Genomic DNA, 23,151 nt, shown 5'->3' with positions numbered 1-23,151 from the left:
CTCCAGGCTCTGAGCTGTTAGCACAGAGCCCAATGCGGGGCTCGAAGTTGGGAATGGAGAGATCATGACCTAGACTGAAGTCAGATGCTTAACTGACTGGGCCACCCAGGCACCCCATTCTTTTCTTTACTTTTTAAACTTCTTGTACCATGTTAAAATTGTTTTGCAGTGAAAAAAACGAAAGCTAAAAAACCGTAAGATTTACTGACCTTTTTTCAACATTCTCCTTTTTGTTGCAGGGGTAGATGAAATAAGTGCACATGCAAATTCTGCATCTTCTTTAACCTTAGAAGATCCTGCTGAAATAACCACAGAATCATTAAGATACTAGAAAACGAACTCTCCCCTGTGCTTATATCTCTGTATCTTAAGAGCTTATACTACTAAATAAAAACAAAATATCTGGTGACCTGACACTAAAAAGAATCATTCTAACTCAGAGAAGGAATATGTAGTCACTTATCATAAAGTGTTACTTCTCTTGAGAAGAGATGTGAAAGTAGGAGCAGCCATATGCAAAGTGAATCAGCTTCCAGGTGGAAGAATACTTTCAAGGAAACAGGTGTTTGACTTCTAATGATGAAGCTGCCAAATTTTCAGATCAGTTAGTGGTAACGAGTTATTTTCCAAATGCAATACACTTTCTCAACTAATTAGGAATATAATATGATCTGATTTACAAGAAAAGAAAAATAAAGAGTTATGTTTTAAAGTAACATATAAAAGTAATGATACTGGTTATTTTTACATCTGTATGACAATACGAACAATTATTACCCAGAAGATGCTCCCACCCAACTTTTGTAATTATAATTTATATATATACAAATAAGGTTTTATTGAAGTAATTTTATAAGTGGTAAAAATTACTGTGTTTAAAGTTAGTTTAAATATTTCTCTTAGATTTTAATTTGAAACTAATCTTTCACTTTACCTCATTCATTTACCACCCTTGATAAGTTCCATGGAATAGTTCAAATGTGAACAGGAGTCTAAAGAGGGGCGCCTGAGTGATTTAGTCAGTTAAGTGTCTGATTTCAGCTCAGGTCATGATCTCACGGTTTGTGGGTTATGCCCCACATCGGACTCTGTGCTGACAGCTCAGAGACTGGAGCCTGTTTCACATTCTGTGTCTCCCTCTCTCTCTGCCCCTCCCCTGCTCGTGCTCTGTCTCTCTGTCTCTCAAAAATAAATAAACATTAGAAAAAAATAAGTTAAAAAAAAGATCTGCTACTAAAGAATTCTAAGCGAGAGAGATACAAACCTATGGAGTTTTACTTTAATAATCTTTAAGAGTAGATTATGGATACTGAGATGTATATACATACCTTTTACTCTTTTAGTCTCAGACTGTGAATTTTTCAGTTTGCCTACAACAAAACCAAATATAAAAATAGTCACAGTAGGAAATCAGAATAAAGGACACATTATCAAATCAAATCCATTTCACATTACCTTTCATTTTCTGTGGCAATTCATTTGTTTCAATTTCTTCTGAATCACTGCTTTCAATATACTGGACAACAGTTTTTCTTCTAAAATAAAGTGTACACAAATTTTTTATCAAACCAAAATAAAATGAGATATGAAAACATAAGTTTTAATAAAAGCAGTATAATGCTTCCTATTATTTGTTTTAATTCAAGGAAATTTGACAAATGAAAGTAAAATTTCCTAAAAAGCATTTTGCTTTCATAGCCAGATACATTTATATACAAAATGCAGTACCACTATTATTAAATTTGAAAAAGAAAACCATCCTAAAATAATCATTTTAATATTGAATTTAATATTCAGTAATTCAAACGAAACACCTATATAAAACTAGAACTAAGAATAACTCTTATCAAAGAAAATAATTCCAATATAATAAAATGAGCAGCTAAGAGAAAAATATAATTCTTTCACAATGAAAAATTTTATGTATTTTGTGTAGAAAGTACATTACAGTGATTAAGTTGCTAAAAATAATGGCCTCTGGAGTCAGACTGCCTGTATTCAAATCCCATTCAGCTACTTATTTGCTATGTGACTTTATGCAAGTTACTTAATATTCATCTATGCTTTAATTTCCTCATTTGGAAAATACGAGCAAAAATACAATTCACTTCATAGGATAAAATGTGTTACTATATGCAAAGCCCCTAAAATAGTGCCTGTTGCACAGTAACATACACGTATAAATTATCATATGTATTGGTTATTAGTTTCTCCCATGTCCTCTTTATTTTTATTTCCATGTCCTTTAATCTTATCTGGTCAACCTAATAGTGCTACTCTCAGGCTCATCATGGTCAGCTCAGAATTGTAAGATTTGAGATCCAGATGAGAAACTGAGGTGCCCTGGTTTTGTGCTCAGTTTAAGACAGGTATTAATGAAGAAAATAATTAAAAGCCCCAGTTTTGAGATCCTTATTGGACTAGCTAACAGAGACTCAGATTTGAAATCACATCTGCAGATATTAATGGTAGAAAATACAGTACAAATAAAAGTCATTTAGACCTATTTCAGAGGGTAAATGAAATTTATAAAGTTAACAGATTCAAGTTAACATCAGAGGAGCATTATGCGCTTTATTCAAATTCTCCCTCTAGTCTACATTAACACAATAGTCTCCATAAATAACTTCATCATATTTTATTTCTACTAAAGGTGAAGAGAGAAAGAACTGAGATGAACAGAGTGTTTCTACCAAGTCATCTAATAAATAGCTGTCAGTTTTTATCTCCTGAAAATAATAGGAAAACTCTTCCAAAGTCAACAAAAACAAAAAACTCGGAAGCTAGATCTTAGTTCCTATGTAAAAGAACAGGAAAGAAAGTGGTAGAAAGGTTAAGTGATTATTAGAAACTATCAATTCACTTCTTTTATAGATTAGTATTGCTTTTCTTCACCTATAAAATAGGAACACCCAACCTGCCTAAGTAACAGTGATTTGGTAGTTTCAAATAACAGAATGAATTTGAAAGAACTATATAACTGAGATATAATGGTCTTATCTCTCTCCTATATATAAGAAAATGGAGAAAGAGTTTAAACAAATATTACATACAATCAAACCATAACAAAATTTACCTTTTGGGGCGGGAGCTAGACAATTCTGACTTGGGATATTTATTCTTTCCCTTGACATCTGAAATACTGGGTTCTCCACTACATCTAGATCCTTTCATTTCAAAGAAAAGGACAAATATACAGAGTATTAGTAAACTGTCTTGACTGAGTATCCTTAAAACTTTGGTTTTCCAACTCAATAGTTCAACTTTCTTAGTATCTTCATTCCTTTTCTTTCAATCAGCCAGCTATTCTCTCTACTAGTTTTTAAGTATAGTATATTTTCACTAAAAAATACCTTCAATTTCTTGTACCCAGTCTTTCCCCTGTAGTCATCCAGCCAATTCCCAAACTGGCTGGCTGAATTTCCTGCTGTACACCAAGGCAGCTAAGAGCTGCTGGAAAAAAATGAACAATAAATAGGTGGCATTACAAATTTACATTTTCAAATCTCACCTGCTGCCTGTGTCACTTAGCAACTCTTTTATGTATCACTCAGCCTCCCTACCCACTCACCACAGTGGTATATACTGGACCCTTTGCCTAGATTCTTCACTCCCTTGACTCCTAGATGATGACCTACTTCACCTTCAAAGAAAACTGAATACCATTTTCTATAATCCCAATTTTCCTACCTTTTTAAAATTCCCTCAATTAAATATTTCCCATCAACCTTACTTTCTTTCCTTCTAACGTTAATTCATTTATCTATGCTCTTGGTCTCACTGCCCGCCCCCGCCAAGAGGCCTAAAAATTATTCTCTCCATTTTATCCCACATCTCTTACCCACGGATTTCTTTCATAATGCTCTCCCCTGCAAAAAAAAAAAAAACCCTCAACTCTGCCTTCATTTCCAACGATTTTTCTGTTTCTCCTATTTCAAACTTAGCAAAATACATAATAGCATACAACTGTCATTTCCAATTCTTCACTTACTATTCTATCTGAAAATATTTTCAGTTTTTCTGTTCTAACCAATCTTCAGAAATTAATTTTCCAAAGGCCATTAACAGCTACACCAGCTATTTAACTGCTAAATCCAGAGTTCTCTTTTCATTTATCATCTAACTTCACAATCTGGCTCTAACCTATCTTTCTATTCTTATCTGCTATTATTCATGCATATTACATTATTAACATAAACTACTTTGAGGTCCCAGAACAAAATAGGTTTTATGTTGTTCTTTTGTTTTTACTGCCCTTTCATGAATTTTTTTTCTCAACCAAAAATGTTCTTCCTTAGCTTCTCTGACTGGTATACAACCACCCAATTCCATCATGACCTCCTTGATGAAATTTTTCCTACCAGTTCTCCCGAGATTTTTAGAAAAAAATATCTAAAATTTTTGTATATTACAAAGCCAGAGCTTGAATTACATCATCAAACTGGAAAAATTTAAATCAAATATGGGGTCATGGTTCAAAAGTAAACTTTACCTTTGATTAGTCCATCTGCCTTTTCACTGGTATTTCCTCCAAGTTTCATAGTTTGATCGTTAACATTACACTCCTGGATGAAAAGGCATATTTCTTACAAAGCACTGCTGTCAGTTTTAAATAAACTTAAAAAGCATCCTATTTTATACTGCTTTGCTTTACATAATAAAGATTACTTATATTGCTATCCCATTCTGGGGCAATTGGGGGAGATGCATTAAGTGAAGAGGAAAAATAAACCAATTAAAATTTTTTTCACAGCTATCTCAAAAGTGAACACTAGTTGGTCTTTATCTGTTCAAAAGAAATACAAATAACAAAACTCAGTTATAAATGGCATATTCATTAATGTAAGAAACACTTGTGAAATGGAATTTACTTTAGAATTAAAAGTAATTCTCAGACTACAAACTTTCAAACCAAGAGTCCCTACTCAGTAAATAACTTATCTTTAATGAGGCCCTCATTGCCATCCTTGTTCTCTGGAACTCCCAGGGGGTAGATGCAATAGTACAGATCCTAGAGTACTAGGATATTCTATTCTATCATATTCTATTGAGGATTTTCTTGCCAGCCCGGACTTTTTCTTTTACCCTTCATGTATATCCCTTTGGTTCAAAATGTATCAATGCAGACATGTGTACAAAAACTTCTATAAAAGTACAATTTTATATCTCTTTGTAAAAACATTTTTAAATGATTCTAATGGGAAGGGTTCCTCCAATCTTTAATTCTTGACTTAATGATTCTGTAGGGAGGAATGACAAATGCCAATTGGTTTGAATTTAATTCTTCCCATTGAAAAAGAGAGGTGATGAAGTCATATTGAATGGAGATTAGAACTGGTGGTCAAGAGTAAAAAGTAATTTCTGCTGAGATTAGGGCAAATAATGGATAGTTTGATTTTAGTTTAAAAAAAATAAAATTTGAAACATCTTATAGAATCCCAGAGTTAAATTTTACTAAAAATGTAGTTGAAAAGATCCATCTCCTTCTAATGGTATGAGTCTAAATATGTTGAAAATCTAAAATATAACAGGTAGAAAAATGTAACTAGAGGAATTATTTTAGATAAATAAGTTTTTATCTTTTTTTTCAGAGCTCAGGGTATTTTTACTTTAACCAATGTCAAATATTTATTAAGACTGCACAGCCATTAAATATTAAATACGATACACTACAATCCAAAATTGTCATTTTTATTATAGCAGTATTACACCATTGTTTTTTTTTTCTTACAAGCTAGACAAATGGATTTTTTTTAAGTTTTTATTTAAAATCCAGTTAGTTCACATACAGTGCAATATTAGTTTCAGATGTAGATTTTAGTGATTCATCACTTATATACAACACCCAGTGCAAGAAACTGATGCTAAAAATGCTTCTCATCAAATGTTATACCTAGTTTTCTTCAATAATTAGTACAACCATTTATATTTAACAACATGGAAAAAAGAATCTAGAGATTCATCCACAAATAAATGTGGATGTCCTTTACATTACTGTTTTATATTAAATGATAAAAAAAAATGTCCTTTATGTTACTGTTTTATATTAAATGATTTTGCTAAGTTTTTTCTTCTGAGAGTTCAAATGTAAACCTACGAAGTCCAGCCTATTAAATCATACTACATTCCAATCTAATGGAACTTAAATCAGTGACATTTCACTCTGTAAGCCTGGAATATCTAAATTTATTTAAAACAGTGTAATTTTTGTTGCAATAAATTCTTAGCTAGAAATCACATTTTTAGCCTCAATTTTAAGGAATGTGGCAAACTAAATATCCTAAAACCTTCCTACTTAAACACAATACCTTAAATGCATGGCTGATTCTGGGGCAGGGGGTGGTGGGGAGGGAAAGCCTTACTGATGATAATTTTTTAAGGCATTAATTGCTACCGAAGCTGTCAGTATAGTCTTAGGTGATGTTCTTCTGTTTTAATTACCAAATTAGGAAGAACAGGATGTAAAGCATCAAACTACTCATGGTAAGCAGTTGAATCTCAGACATTCAAATGACAGAGTTAAACTCCCAATAAAAGTACAAAGAAGAAAATGCAACTAGCAGTGGCAGGAAACTGATATGCAGCCTCTTTAAAAACTAAAAAATTACGGGACACCTGGGTCACTCAGCCAGTTAAGCGTCTGACTCTTGGTTTCAGCTCAGGTCATGATCTCATGGTTCATGGGTTTGAGCCCCATGTCGGCCTCTGTGCTAACAGCACAGAGCCTGTTTGGGATTCTCTCTCTCCGTCCCTCCCCTGTTCTCTTTCAAATAAATCTTAAAAAAATAAAGAAAAACTTAGAAAAGTCAAAACAAACAAACAAAAAAAAAAGAGGTATTTTGCATATGCCATTTTCTCAGCTGTTTCCTACTTTAAGTTCTTTGGATTTTCATCTGAGAATGAAAAACAATTGTTTCATTCTAACATTTATTTTTTCCATTAAAATGAATTCACTTTTAATTCTTAGAAACTAAATATAAATATATTGTGTTTGTATGTCATGTGTAAAAATATATATTAGGTAAGTACCAAGAAAGTTACCCATGTTATCATCACTAGGACACAATTAGCACTGTGTATGACTATATTCAGACATACATAAATATGCCTTTCCAAAATGAGGACTCAACTCATAAATGTGTACCTGGCCTTTTTTTTTTTAAACTAAAAATATCATAAAAATAAGTATTCTTCAAAGAACAGGATTTTGTAGTTGCATAATATTAAATTTTATGACTATTTATTAACATAACTGTTACCTTATTGAAAGTAGTTTCTTTTGTGCCTTTAAAATAATGCTGGGGTTCGGGGGAGAGATTTGTACTTTTCTATCTCTGAAAAAAATGCATTTCTAATAACTTTCTTACACAGTTTCTCTGAAATGGCATTACCGAATCACAGATTATAAACACTTTTAGGATTCTTGATATATATTACCCAATTACCCTCAAGAATTTAGTATCCAACTTTCACTCTTATCAGCAACACATAAGAGACGCCTCTCACCATTTCTCTGAAAACACTGGATATTATCCATTTTTTGGCAAATTATTTTTTAATGGTAAAATTAAAAGGTCTTATAATGAACCAGAGACTTCGGAGAAAACATTCTAATACTTTACCTTCTTCAGTTGACTTTTTTTAATTCTCTCAACAGGAAGAGGTTTGCCATCATGGAAGTTGGTAAGAATTACTGCAATGGCTGTCAAAGTTTTGCCCTTAAAAAATGTTTTAAAAGACAAATGGTCAGATTCTGAAACTCAGTTGGCCATAGAACATTCTAAAACCAATTTAAAAATCAAGTAAGCAAATATTATATAGTATTCAAGGCCATAGGAACATACTATTGTATTAAATAATCTGTGTATTAGTAAAAGTATTTTGTTGATTAGGAAATGCCTTCCCACACTGTATTACTAAGAATTATTAAATGATGTACTCCATAAAATACTATAAGCATCCCTGAGAAATGTCATTCTATTAAGTGATTGCTGTCCTAAGATTTTACATTTAACTCTGAACTAATAGCTTTATCATGAAACTACAGCTATTTGCTTGCCATGTAGTTCAGGGCTAATTTAAAATGGTTAGTAATTCCAATATGCACATGATATAATCATTTTATTTCATTTAAAGATAACTGTAACACTTAAAACCTGTAACTTATCAAGCATAAAGGACATGGTGTTTCTTATGCATTTTTCTTAAATAAAAACACATAATCTTTCATTATTTTCCATAGCTGAATTTGTAATTAGCAACACAGACAGAACTCTCTGGCAATTTTAAAAGTTAAAGCAGCAGTTTTCTAAGTGTAGTCCACAGGCCCTAGGATTTCCCAGAACCCTCTCAGGAGTGTATGTGCAGTCAAATCTATTTTCATAATACTACCAAGACATTATTTGTGTTATATCTTTAGTAATGCCACAAAAGGGAGTTGTGGGTAAAACTGCTGGTGCCTTAGCATGAATCAAAGCCATTGGCACTACATTATACATTGTATTTTTAGCTGCCACATACTCACAGTTTAAAAAAAAAAAAAAAAGCCAGTTTCATTTTAAGAATGTTCTGTAAGAATATTTTTTTTTTTTTTAATTTTTTTTAACGTTTATTTATTTTTGAGACAGAGAGAGACAGAGCATGAACAGGGGAGGAGCAGAGAGAGAGGGAGACACAGAATCAGAAGCAGGCTCCAGGCTCTGGGCCATCAGCCCAGAGCCTGATGCGGGGCTCGAACTCACAGACCGCGCGATTGTGACCTGAGCTGAAGTCGGACACTCATCCGACTGAGCCACCCAGGCGCCCCTGTAAGAATATTCTTGATGAAGCAGTACACATGAATTTTATTAAATCTTGCCTCAAGTACACACCTTTTTAATATTCTGTATAACAAGATGGGAAATACATATAAATTACTTCTGTTGCACACCAAAATATGAGGATTATCTACAGAAACATTACTTGTGAGACTGAGGTTACAGCCTCAACTAGCCACCATGCACCACCATGCATCATCACTCTTTCATGCTTCATTATTTCTACTTGAAAGAATGACCAATAACCAGTTATTCATGACTGAGTGGTAGGCTTTTTCTTGAAAAATGAACAAAGTAAGGCTATCTTGAAGGGCAAATAAACAGATTTGTTGTTAATGGTAAGATCTGAACTTTCAAGCAAAAATTAGAATGTTGGAACACTTATATCTGACACCATGAGCACAGGCAGCTTCCCAAAATATAAATGCCTAATATGATCAGCAGTAATATCAAAGAGTGTAAACTTTTGATCCTATACAATGAAATGCATCAACATCTGGCAGATGTGTGTAACTCAATGAACCAATATTTTCTAAATAAGCAATGCCTGATGTTATAAAATCATGCATGATTAAAATATCCATTCAATGGGCAAGCTAAACCAATGAATTTTAATGGAACAGAATACAAAACCATTCTAATACCATTTTTAAATTCTACATTGTAACTACTAACCTTTAATAAACTAATACTTGCTTAATTTCACTGTTGTATCAAAGAATTATAAAAGTTATCTAAAAAGGCTATTAAAATCCTCCTCCTGCTTCCCAACTACATATCTGCATGAGAACTAATCTTCGTTATGTACTTATACCAAAACACCATGTTACAACAGACTGAATGAATAAGCAGTTAGGACAATTCAAAATTCATCTTATTAGACCAAACATTAAAGTGATTTGCAAAAATGTAAAACAATGCCATTCTTATCAAAACTACTTTTGTTTTGGAATAGTCCTTTTTCATTTAAAAATACACTATTTATGTTAACAAGTAATGTATTTATTAACTATTATTTTAAAATAACTTATATTTTTTTGTTTTAATGTCTAATACTATAAATATGGATATAACTCACAAAAACAAAAAGCTCTTTGAAATCCTCAAAAATTTTTAAGAGTATTAAGGGTTACTGAGACCAAAAAGTATAAAAACTGCTGGTGTAAGGCATCATAAAGGTATATTTAATACTCTGTATATCACAATACTATGATAGAATACAGTTTCATGTAACATTGTTGTCTTTCCCTTTTTTTAAAGAAAATCCATGAAAGATAATCTACTTGAATTTGAAAACTGAGAAACACATGTTTACACATTATTGCTAATCAACCAAACAAACCAAAAGAAAAAAAGTAGCCACATTTTAAGTGAAAAGACTTAGAGAAAACTGTTCCATACTGAAAGTGAAATCTAGTCCCACACTGACACCAACATATTCATATCTCTATTGACTTCAAAATTACTTCTATAAAATCATAATTACAAAATAAAATTAACTCAAGGGGCACCTGGGTGGCTCAGTCGGTTGGGCAGCCGACTTCGGTTCAGGTCATGATCTCACGGTTGGTGAGTTCGAGCCCCGCGTTGGGCTCTGTGCTGACAGCTCAGAGCCTGGAGCCTGCTTCGGATTCTGTGTCTCCCCTTCTCTCTGCCCCTCCCCTGCTCATGCTCAGTTTCTCTCTATCTCTCAATAATGAATAAACATTAAAAAAAATTTTTTTTAGAAATAAAATAAAATAAAATTAATTCAAGAAAAAAATAATTACCAAACCCATATCATCAGCTAAAATTCCTCCATGGACATTTTCTGGTCGATCCTTCTCAGAAAAATTTGTTATTGTGTTGTAGTAGAAGTCACTTCGCTGTTCCCAAAACGGTGGAAGGTCTTTACTGTTTTCCCGTGAAACCATCCAAGCTAGAGCTTGTTTTTGATGTGGAAGCAATGGTGTTTCAACAGCCTATAAAAAAACGGAATGTCTTAAATAGAAATAAAACAAATCATTTTTTTTCCCCCATGCAGATTCTGGAAAACACTTGATCTTGTGCTAAAAACTATATAGATACGCAGCATATTTTAAAATTCCAAATAGTTTTAAATAGAAAATATTGGCTCAGTACCTCAGCTGGCTCCATTTCATGAGTTTTATCATCTTCTTTTAAATCTTCAAACAATTTGTCAAATTCTGTTTTAAGCTACAACAAATAATACCAAGAAACATCATGAAACAAATTAAAATAATCTCACTTCAGACTTTTCAAATCATTTAATTAACTAAAAGATTTGAATACCAAAAGGTACCTAAAATATTCTTTGAGTTGCTACACTGTTCACTGAAGCAGTATGAATAGGTGCTTTGGGTATAAAAGGTTAACCATAGGGGTGCCTGGGTGGCTCAGTTGTTGAGCGACTGACTTCAGCTCAGGTCATGATCTCACAAGTTCATGAGTTTGTGCCCAGCATCAGGTTCTGGGCTGACAGCTCAGAGCCTGGAGCCTACTTCAGATTCTGTGTCGCCCTCTCTCTGCCCCTCCCATGCTCATGCCCTGTCTCTCTCTCTCTCTCTCTCAAAAATAAATAAACATTAAAAAAAAAATTTTTTTTAAGGTAACCGTGTTAGAATCAAAAGAATACAGAAGAGAGAAATCTGAGGCTTGTCCCAGTTTTATCACAAACTAACCCATATACAACATTGGGTGAGAGACTTAACCTTTATGGCCCTTTATCTTATTCCTGTAAAATGAAAGGGACAATTTAGATTTAGAGTGTCTCTAAGGTTCCTTCTGCCATTGAAATTCTATGAGCCTATTAGTTGTATTCAAACCATTTTGGCAGATCCTACCAGGCACATTTGACTTTTTTCATGTCAAAGACATTTCATTTACTATTACTAAAACAAAGAACTTGCTATGTGCTACAAAATATTAAGAGATGATTTCAATCTTACACTAATTTAGCTGGTTCTTTAAATTGATCTAGTCTAGGGGCACTTGGGTCGCTCAGTCAGTTGAGCAGCCGACTTGGGCTCAGGTCACGATCTCACAGATAATGAGTTTGAGCCTCACATCTGGCTTGCTGCTGTCAGTGCATAGGCCACTTTAGATCCTCTGTCCCTCCCCCACTCATGCTCGCTCTCTCAAAAATAAATAAAAACATTAGCACAGGCTCAAGCCCTACTAATAATGAATGATCAGGTAAAATATGGCAACTGCAATTAGACAAAAAGGCTAACACGGATGGGTAAAGACAAAAAAGATTTGATGTGAATTATAGACTAATCTCCGTTGATTTATTTTACATCTTTTTTTCTAAGTTAACTCAGCCTAACAGTATCTTAGCTCACAAATTAGACAAAGTAAGAACTATACTAATGCTAAGATTTGGAATTAATTTCTTTTTGCATTCCATTTGCAACCTTATTGAATGAAAAGTTTCAAGCTTCAATTTTTTAAAATTAATATTTGGACATTAAAAAAATTTCATGTAATACAAAAATATTAAAACATACTAAAACATCCCATGCCTATCTATACAACAACGCATGTGTTTTAAAATATGTATGAATGTGTATGCATTACCTATCATTACTTTCCTTTTACATAAATGTTTTTAATATATATTCTATTTATTCTACAGCATGTTTCATAACTTAATATATCTGAAGATCACAAATACTAGCATATACATATTTATCTTATTCTTTTAAACATCAATCTTCAACATTTAACATTTACTTTTAAGATTATAAAACAGAAGCATACCTGTTCAGTTGTCATCTGTACTGCAGCATGAACTGGCATACTATAGCTTGGTCCAGCTCTTCCAGAGCCCCAACTACTTTCTAAACTGAATCCTAAAGCTGCAATTTACAAATGAAAATAATAAAATCACCAAATGAATTACCTTTCAGTAAGTAACTTTTAGAACTTGTATAAGTTGCATTAAAAAAAATCAATATATTTCAAAGATTTTTTTAAAAACTAAAAGTCATTCAGGGACACCTGGGTGGCTCAGCGGGTTAAGACTCTGACTCTGGCTCAGGTCATGATCTTACAGTTTGTGAGTTCGAGCCCCGTGTCAGGCTCTGTGCTGACACCTCAGAGTCTGGAGTCTGCTTCACATACTGTGAATCCCTCTCTCTCTGCCCTTCCCCCATTCACACTCTGTCTCTCTCTCTCTCAAAAATAAACATTAAAAAAAATTTAAAAAAAATAAAAAATAAAAGTCATTTAAAAAATACATTATTAAAATAATTCCACATTATTTGAACAAACTCTTGCCAGATAAATACTTCTACTTCATTCGCTATTGGGAGATTCTTTTTGTCTATAATTTATCAAAGACAATACTTGCAAATTAGGGATTTCCAGATATTATCATTGGGGGAAATTAGAGGAGGGAATATAGGACCTTTTTGTACATATGTGTGCGTGTACGCGAACACACATACTCCCTCCTATAAATCTGTAATTAGTTCAAAATAAAGAGAAAAAAATTCAGGGATTTCCTTATAAAAAGATTCCCGAGAAAAGTTACAACTCAGAGCCTTCAACACAAATTTATTAGCCAAACTCAAGAAAAAATGTTTTACAATTCCTGCATCTTATGATATCAAAATAATAGAAGCTTAAACCCTAAACTTACTTTTTGGTGCAGGACCCAATTTAAATCCATGTTTCTTTAACTGATCTAAAACCGCTTTCCTATTTTCTTCTTTTCCCCAAAAAGTCATATGGAGAGGCATGGTAAAAGCATTGTTTGCACCAAAAGGAACGACCCTATTATATTTAAAGGCAGAAAAAAAAGGAGGGAATTAGAACTGAATGTGACTATTAAATATTAGAAGTGTTGCATTTTAATTTTGCAAAGAAGTAAAATAAAGAACTATTTGGGCAAAGTAGAAAGACAGAAAAAGTACAGGGAACAGGATCAAAAACAACCAGAACAAATGAGTGGTTTTTAGGAATAGAAAGCCAGAAGAAACGGAGAAGATGGAATAAAGCAGAATAGCCTATAACTGAGATTATAAGACAGGTAAAATAGTAAATTTAATTGAGAAGGTGGAGCTTTCACTAAAGGAACCACTATAGGTAGCAACTATTCTGAGAATGGGGACTGAATTGCAAGAATTACATCTGACCCTTGAACAGCATGGGGTTTAGGTACGCTGACCCTCTGGTGCCATCAAAAATCCACATATAACTTTTGACTCCCCCAAAACAACTAATAGCCTAATATTGACCAGCAGCTTTACCAACAACACAATACATATTTTGTAGTTTACAGGAATTACATACTGTGTTCTTAAAGTAAGCTATAGAAAACATTAACAACATCATAAGGAAAATAAAATACATTCACATTACTATACTGCATTTATTAAAAAAAAAAATCTGCATATAATTGGGCCCTGGCAGGTCAAACCATTTTGTTCAAGGGTCAACTGTTTTTCTGATCAAGGATTCACTAAAAGTTTATTCTCAGTATCTGAAAAATTTAATAAACTGAGATTGGAGAAAACAAGTAAAGTGAGAAGATATTACTGAACATTTATCATCAAACTTCACCTTTTCATATCCTCAATATTCCATACTTCAACTGAGATCACAAACTAAATGCCTAAAAGAGAAAAGGTAACCAAGGAGACTGGGAGTTTAAAAAAAAAAAAAAAAAAAAGAAGTGGTAGAACTGGGAGAGGCAGTAAGGGCGTTACGCAGGGTATTAAAGCAGGAGCTGCTACTCTGTTTCAGTCAACTAATGTCCTGTGAAAATGAAGGTCAGATCTGCCATTTGTCAACAGAAATATTCATAAATAATTTTTACATTAGGGAAAAAGTTACCCTGTATAAAATGTAGGGTATCCAGGTATTTGAATACTGGAAATAAACGAAAAATTGTAAAACATGTAGGCAAAATGAAATGCACCTACATATGATCACAGGCTACCAGTTTACCACCTCAGGTTTAAACAAACAGTTCCCAACTCCCAAAACTATGCACTAAAAGGCTTGGACAGATGGTGTGGGCTTCCTAATATCTGAGCAAAGTCAATTTTTCTCTGTGGTAATAATTCAATAGGAAAGTGAAAGAACAGTTGTTTCATGGTTAAGGTAGTAGAGGCAGATGAGAAAAGAATTAACATATTAATTGAACACATACTAAAGGACAGTGACAAAAGATGTCAGGGCAACTATACTGACTCTTAACAAATTCAAAGACTGCAACTTACAATTATTAAAACTAAACTCTGAAAGTACATTACCCTTCAATTTGTGCCAATTTGTTGTCCATGATATAGGCCAAAGCAGCTGCTAGATCTTTCTTTAAATGGCCAACCTGATTTCCATTCACATTGTTTACTTTAACTGCATTCTTATCATAGGGGTTATTGGGTTCCCGTTGTAATGCAACCATTTCATTATTATTAACCTAATGAAATAATGAACAGATATTATTATAAATAATAAACATACAATAGGAGCTTTCTTCATCAAACTTTATCTGGGATTTCCATTCATTTTTTAATGCTTACCAAATAACACTTCATATAAGAAATATGTATTTTCTTGGATTCATACTTGTAATATAAAAAGCATATTTTATAATGATTCTTTTACAACATTTTTTTAACTTACATTCACTGGGAAGTTAACAAATCCTTGATATCTGAAAGATACAATCAAAACTAAATAAAAGATTCACACTATCTAAAATTTTCAACATCATAACTTCTGGAAACAGGTAATCTTTATGGAGTGCTTATTACATACCATTATTCTAAGTACATAACAGAGATTTGACTTTTTAAATCCTCACAACACTACTGGTAGATACTGTCATTACACCCAATTTTACAGATGAAGACTAAAGCATAGAAAAGTTAAGTAACTTGCCCAAAGTCACAAAGCTAGTAGTATAGCAGAGCTAGAATTTAAATCCAGGAAGGCTGGTTCCTAAGTCTGATTTCTCCAGACTCTAAAAGGGGAAAAGATATTAATTATAAGTCAGAATGGATCTGAATAAGAAAACATATCCAACCTTCAACTCATGCCGTTTCTGATTTCACTTGACTAAAAGTTAGCTGAAGATAACATCATTGAAAATGGAAGAGTAAGGACTTTTGAAAATTCTTGCATAAAAGCAATGAAAAAACTGACAGAAATGGTCAGAATCAACTTTTCCAGACATCTGGAAACCAGCCAAAATATTGGAGAAACCCTGGGCAGGGGTGTTAATTCAAGAAAAACAACTGATGGACGCCTGGGTGGCTCAGTTGGTTAAGCATCCAACTTCGGCTCAAGTCATAATCTCCTAGTTTGTGAGTTCGAGCTCCATGTCGGGCTCTGTGCTGACAGCTCAGAGCCTGAAGCCTGTTTCAGATTCTGTGTCTCCCTCTCTCTCTCTCTGCCCCTCCCCCACTCAGTCTCTGTCTCTCTCTCAAAAATAAATATTTTTAAAAATTAAAAAAAAAAAAAACAAGGAAGAAAAACAGCTGAACATTAGTGCCCTAGTACCATCTCCAGCTTTCAGCTGCATGATAGCCTTTAAAAATAACAATCTTCTGGGGGTGCCTGGGTGGCTCAGCCAGTTGAATGCCTGACTCTTGATTTCAGCTCAGGTCATAATCTCATCATGGCTCATGGGGTACAGCCCCTCTGGCTTTGCTGAAAGGTTGCTTGAAAACACGAAACATATAAATCTCTATCGAGGCTAATCAATAAAAACTAGACACAAATATATGGGGTGCCTTGGTGGCTCAGTCAGTTGAGCGTCCAACTCTTGATTTCAGCTCAGGTAATGATCCCAGGGTCATGGGATCAAGCCTTTCCTCGGGCTCCACCCCAAGCATGGAACCTGCTTAAGCTTCTCTTTCTCTGCCCTTCTCTCTCTCTCTCTCTCTGCCCTTATCTCTCCCTCTCTCTCACTCCCCCCCCCCGTCCCTCTCCCTCATTTGGGCTCTCTCTCTTAAAAACAAAACAAAAAAACAAGACACAAATATAGAACACAAAGAATAAAGACCTGTATATAACCATAAACACACTTAAAATATTTTCAAGTATAAATGTTACTAATACTCTGTAGCAATACATTTGGAGATTTAAATAAAATAGATGCTTTTCTTTAAAAATATAAGTTGCCAAAATTGACTCAATAAGTATTTGAATCATGCGCAGTTTGAATGAAGCTAGAATTGAAAGGTACACACTGTTTGATTTAATGCATATAAAGTTCCAGAACAAGCTAAATTAATCAATAACAACAAACTTAGATTGTAGTTGTTAGTACAGGTACAGCAGAAATGACTGCAGCAAGACACAAGAGAACTTTCAGGGATGATGGAAATAATCTATACCTTGACTGGAATGGTGATTATCACATATATGTATTTGTCAAAACTATTAGAATAATATACTTAAAAATGTGTGCATTTTCTCATGTAAACCACATGTCAATAGAGCTGGAAAAAAGTTGAAAATAGTAAGTATGAACAGATAAATACCTCAATTTTTATTACAATACATTTTCATAATAATGATTAACTCCAAAATGTCCATCAATAAGGAAATTTAAGGTACCATATAGACTTGTATTGATGTGAAAAGATATTCCTAATATTCTACCAAGAGAAAGAAGGATAATCACTGTAATGGGCTTATTATGATCTCATTTTTTAAATACATAACGTGATTTCAATTTACATGCATATGCTCACAGAATAAAGTGTAGAAAAATAAAATGAGTAAGTTATGGTCCAGGATGGTAGACTACAAGAAGATTTAGTGCTTTTTCTTTTAGCCATTTTAAAATAATGAATATGTATTACCTATAAAATACATTTTGAAAAATTAAAAAAGCGATGATTACTTTTAATGAGCTTACCACATTTACATTAGCTTACCAGTGTCATAGAAATTATTCTAAGATCAACAAATAGTGAATGTTCTGAGATCAGAAACAACCATAATCTAGCATTTCACAATGGCTTAAAATAATTTAGAAAACAATCTAACTTTTGAAAAAAACACAAATTAGAAATAGGAAAGCTCAGAGATGGATATGAGAACTAAAGAAGAGATGGACATGATAAGAACTGACTTCAGGAAAAAATCAGAAATGAAAAACTATTTCAGAATTAAAAACTAAAGAAGAACACAAAAGTCCACAGACTTTATGGAAAACATGGTAAGGGAAATAAAGGACGAAAAATTAAAAAGTGAAAAAAATATGAAAGTATTTCAGAGAAAGAAATAACCACATACACAGGCATACATATATGCAGAAGAGATCTAATACATACAGAGTAGAATGGGGTCCCTAAAGGACAAAGCAAGTATTTAAAACTGTAATTAAAGAAAATTTTTGTGAAATAGAAGAAAATGAAGTTACAGAGCAATCATAAGACATACCTTAATAAAACTACTAGGCTTCAAGCTTATGAAAAATGCCCTTTAGTCATCAAGGCAAAAATTTCCAATTCACTTATATATGGGAGAAAAATCATGCTGGTATCAGAATTCTCACCAGCAACATTTATGCAACATCAAATTATCATGGAGAGAACATATGGGTCAAGGACTTTATATTCAGCCGAAAGTGCTCTTTAAGTATAAATATCACAATTACAAACATACAAAAATTCAGGAAATCTTGTTCTTTCCTAAGGAATCTTCTAGATAACACATTTCAGACAATTACAAAATAATCTAAGAAGCTGCAATATAAAGAAAATACAGGAGAATTAAACACTAGACAAATCCATATCATGAAATTCTTTCCCAAAGAATTTCCTAAGAATATGCTTCAGACAACCAAAAAATTATTTGAGAAGCTTTGACATAAGAAAAATATGAGGGAATAGAAGAACTGACAAATGCAGAACCTTGCATGGCACAAAAAATGTAAAATAAAAAAGTAAAAAAAAAGCAACCCACAAAACAAATGTAGTTTCTGCAACAAATCAATGACATGAAGAAAAGGAACATAACCACCAAAGGTAATGTAGGAACTTTCTTTGATACCAATTTTTAAAAAAATGACCTATAAAAAGACATTTTTAAACAATCAAGAAAACAGATTATGGATTAGTTGCTGGATGTAATAAGAAATTATTATTTTGTTAAGTATGAAAATGACAAGAGAAGTCTGAATGTTTTTAGAGATACATACTGAATTAAATGGATGTAAACTAATACAATAGAGATTTTTAGGACTAAAGGATAAAAGAAAAAGAAAAAGTGATGAAACAAATGTGCAAAAAATTTTTTAACTGCTGAATCTGGATCACAGGTATGTGGTTTACTACATTATTCTACTTTCACACGTTTAAAACATTTCCTAAAAAGTTAAAAAATAAAACTAGAGACATATCATCCAAAGAGCACAGAAACATACTACATAACCATAACAAAGAAAATTACTGACCAGAGAAAGTCCTATATACTACCTCTCTCTCTCTCTCTCTCTCTCTCTCTCTCTCACACACACACACACACACTCTCACACATACACATACACACTGCAAACAGAGACACAGAAAGACAGACGTAGGGAGAAAAACTGGGAGACAGTCTTACTACAGAAAGGAAAAAAAAAAAGGACCTAAAAACAGATAATTCCCTTATCTAGTAGGAATTAATCTTCCTAAATTAAAATTATTAGAGTACAGAAACATCCTGAGGGACACAAGAGAAGGCAAAGAACTGACTTGGAAGTCACTTTGCAAATGTACCTAGTACCTGTACTTCCTGAACAAATCATCTTATCTTCTTAAGCTTCAGTTCCTCAGTTATAGAGAGGGGCTAATAGGGGCACCTGGGTGGCTCAACTGGTTGAGCGTCCAGCTCTTGATTTCAGGCTCAGGTTATGATCCTAGAGTCATGGGATCAAGCACCCAGTGGAGCCTGGTAAAGATTCTCTCCTCTCTCTCTCTCTCTCTCTCCCTCTGCCCCTCTCTCCCACTCGTGCCCTCTCTCTAAAAATTAAAAAAAAAAAAAAAAAGGGGGGGGGGGGCGGATAATAGATGTCCTATCTGCCACACAATCATTGCAGCCATCAAATGAGACCATATAGGAAAAAGTGTTTTGTATATTATAAACAGGATACAAGTGCCCAGAAAAAGGAAAAAAACAATTAGTCATTAGGTTATTTGTTATCTCTTGCTCAGATACACTCTAATTACTTAAAATAAGTATTAATTATAAAGCCACCTTCCAATTCTTATCTTCTAGATATTATCTTCTAAGTATATTTCATCTTAATATCTAATGTTATACTCACTACTCCTGTGTAATAGCGTAGTCCAACTACATGACCTCTCAAAGTTCCAAATAAAACTGAATCTAGCTCTTCATCACTAGTTAGGAAATCGTCTGGAGGTATAATATCTTGGAATTCAAAACGGGGAAAGAAAGTTGGATATGAGAGGCGTGGAAAATTTCCATGGGCTCCGTATTGGACAGTCTGCAAGTACTTCCAAACAGGATCTCTATTAAAAAAAGCACAGAAAAACGATACAATATTTAATCAAGTATTTCCCAAAGACGATATTAGATTTTCGGCCATTTGTTTTCTCATTTCAACATGTTAAATCTTTAGTGGGAATTGCCGCATATTGATAGAGTTTCTCTAGGTAAAGCAGGGTGTGGAGTGGGGAAGGTTTCCAAGAACCCTACCTGTTCAGTAATGCCTCTTCTACCCACCAAGTACTCAAAATGAAAACTCCAACAAGGGTTTGCAAATCTCTTTCCTAGTGAAGACCATCTATTTAAATTGCGATGTATGTGATGTCTGTAACTCTAATTACATACCTAATTTCAACAGAAATTGAACTAGAAAAGGCTTGCAAATATAGAACTATTATTATACGTGAAGCTATTTATATCGTTACAGATAAATCGAGCATCCACTATCTTAATTCTCTCCAAACAGAACCCTTGTTTTATTCAGGCACCCAAACCACGCCATCACGGGAAGCTGAACTCAAGCTTCCCACTCCGTTGGTTTAAGGGTATCCTCAAACCCCTCATGGATAACTGTTTCAGGAATAGGCGTGTAAACCAATCTGAAAAATGGAAAATAAGAGGAAGCCGGCTGAGGCGCTTCCAGGAAGTTTCCACTCTGCCAAGAACAGATGGAAGCTATTTCCCCGCGTTTTCCTTTTACGCCGTACATTAATCTTCTGGCTCCACTGAAAATACATATTTCCATGCCTAAGAATGCACATAAACTGTGAGGTACTGGGGGACAAGGGCTGTCTTAATCGGCCCTTTATTTCGAGCACATCGCCTAGCGCACAGGGGGCATCTAACCGGTGTTTGCTCAATCAAGGTCCGGGCTAAAGAGAGGAGCTTTGAACCCCAGGACCACCACAGCCCTTGGGAGAGATTTCCCCAAGGCCCTGGCATGAGGCTCGCCAGAGGAGCCTCCCCTCTCCAGCCAAGGCTATGCATTTATTTCTCCCGCGGCGATACGAACCACCAGCAGGACGAATACAAGCTGCACTGGGAACGCGAAGGGAGCTCGAAGGGAACGCGGGGAAGGTCAGGTTCATTTGGGGACGCCGACAGGCCGTTACCCCCTACGCCCCACCCCCTCCGCCCCCTTCACCTCTTGAACATCCAGGACATGGCGCTGAGCGGATGACGAGCGGAACGCCTGGGCGCCCCAAATCGCTCTCGAGCCGCCTCGATACGCCTCCCTACAGGCCCCACAGCCGAGAAGCCCAGGGCAGATTCCGAGCGCCTGAGGAAAAGCGCACGACTGGAAGACGCGAGGCTAGTCAAACGTCGACGCCGTCGCCTTCTAGCAACAATCTGAGAGACCAGCGACGCTTCGTGACTGACATTGGCAAAGTCCAATCGCGAGGAAGGGGCCTAGGAAAATGAACCAATCAGAGCACAGAAAGGAGGGCAACTCCGCCCCACGCAGGGATTCAAAGACTGTAGGGGGTCCCGGCTGCAGGGGCGGTTCCATCCGGGTTCTTCCCCGCCCCCAAGGCGGGCGCGCGGGAAAGCCACGCGGCCCTTGGAGCTCGCGTGGCGTGTTGGCGGTGTCTGCGTTTTGTTTGATCCCTTGGTTCAAACACAGGGAGACGACTCTCTTTTCCACTGTTTGCCCCGGGCCTCACGTCTCAGACCCCTTTTAAAGGCCTTACCTCATCCTGCCTCTAATTTCCTCATTTGATGTGACCTGTGACGGAGTCTTCTGAATAAGCCCCGAGATTTTCCGAGCTCTGGAGATAGCATGGAGTTACTTTCCTTCACTTCCTGTGGCGAACCCTGAGTGTTTTGCCCTCAAACTATTCATTTGAAGTGTCGCTATCGAATCGGAGCATACGGAGTTCAGGAGAACCTCCTGCTTTTTTTTTTTTTTTTTTTTTTAAGGAAAATTTTCATTTCTAGTAGATTAAAGGCATAGCATAACTTTGTTGGTGATTGCTGGGAGTGGTGAGGGGGACCAGCTTCACCTGAAGCACGTCGCTGCCCAGGTGCATAGTGGGAAGAAGCCTATTTTCCTTAAGGAACTGTAGGAGGAACTGCGCTCCACGATTGGCTTTTGTGAACAAGTCTGAGGACAGTCAGAGGAGAACTGGATTTGGGGTGGGTTGACCAGGGGGCCCGGCTGCAACTGCGGGGCTGGCAAGGCTGGGCTCTGCACCTTGGGAGCCTAGAAGAGGCTAATTCAGCCGGCCTTTTAACTGGTGCGGGAGCTGCACCAGAGTAGGAAGCTGATAGTGACTTTGAACTGCACTTAGGGGTCCATAAGTTTTATAAGAGAATTGCAGGATCAGAGGAAATGTATTTGTGAATGTGAGCGATGTTGACATTTGCCCTTCATAGAGTAGTCCATTTTACTCTTCCAACAGCAGACGATGAGGGGTATTCAATGAGTTTTTCAAGAGCCATTTGTTCGTTTTCCTAAACTATCACCTGTAAGCATGAACCAGCAGTGGAAAGAGAAATGTAATTTGCAGCAACTTTAAGAATCTTAATTTCCAAAAGTCTTGCTATGATACAAAAACTTCCAAGTTTATGTCATAACTAACAGGCTCGGGAAGACTATATATGATGTGTTTTTGCTTGTTTGCTTTGTTCACCCATATGGAGATAGTGACAAAGTTCAATAGAAGAGGAGAATTTTCAGGAATGACATAGGAGAGTTTATAGAGTAAATCTCTTAAGTGTATCTTAGGGAAAGGGCCTGAATGCCATCCATCACCCTGGGCCAAGCATGACAAAGGGAGGGATGATAGCTCAATAATTTCTGAGATCCCATTAAAAAAGGAAGCTATGTTTTATTTTCCAGATTGTAGCCTCAAGGTTCTGCAGATCTTGG

At 35.1% G+C, this 23,151-nt stretch overlaps 1 protein-coding gene across 6 annotated transcripts in view; it reads right to left on the bottom strand.

The window, feature by feature from the left end:
* Positions 1-21,816, bottom strand: part of HLTF (helicase like transcription factor) — a 49,376-nt gene extending 27,560 nt beyond the window's left edge. For 3 of the 6 annotated variants that reach the window (XM_049629699.1, XM_049629701.1, XM_049629700.1), the window contains exons 1-13: positions 21,424-21,816; positions 20,095-20,302; positions 15,080-15,246; positions 13,462-13,595; positions 12,579-12,676; positions 10,938-11,012; positions 10,586-10,777; positions 7,623-7,718; positions 4,493-4,565; positions 3,077-3,167; positions 1,456-1,535; positions 1,329-1,370; positions 210-299 (exon numbers count right to left, since the gene is read on the bottom strand). In XM_049629699.1, coding sequence (XP_049485656.1) covers positions 210-299; positions 1,329-1,370; positions 1,456-1,535; positions 3,077-3,167; positions 4,493-4,565; positions 7,623-7,718; positions 10,586-10,777; positions 10,938-11,012; positions 12,579-12,676; positions 13,462-13,595; positions 15,080-15,246; positions 20,095-20,302; positions 21,424-21,443 — 1,366 coding nt within the window. In that variant the 5' untranslated portion in view covers positions 21,444-21,816. The remainder of the gene's footprint in view (positions 1-209; positions 300-1,328; positions 1,371-1,455; positions 1,536-3,076; positions 3,168-4,492; positions 4,566-7,622; positions 7,719-10,585; positions 10,778-10,937; positions 11,013-12,578; positions 12,677-13,461; positions 13,596-15,079; positions 15,247-20,094; positions 20,303-21,423) is intronic. The other 3 variants (XM_049629702.1, XM_049629703.1, XM_049629704.1) reach the window with 3 other exon arrangements.
* Between the last annotated feature and the right edge of the window lie 1,335 nt (positions 21,817-23,151).

The sequence above is a fragment of the Panthera uncia genome, chromosome C2 (assembly GCF_023721935.1).
Source record: "Panthera uncia isolate 11264 chromosome C2, Puncia_PCG_1.0, whole genome shotgun sequence".
NCBI lineage: Eukaryota > Metazoa > Chordata > Mammalia > Carnivora > Felidae > Panthera > Panthera uncia.
The sequence above is the reverse complement of the archived record's forward strand: the minus strand, read 5'-3'. Positions and strand labels throughout refer to the sequence as shown.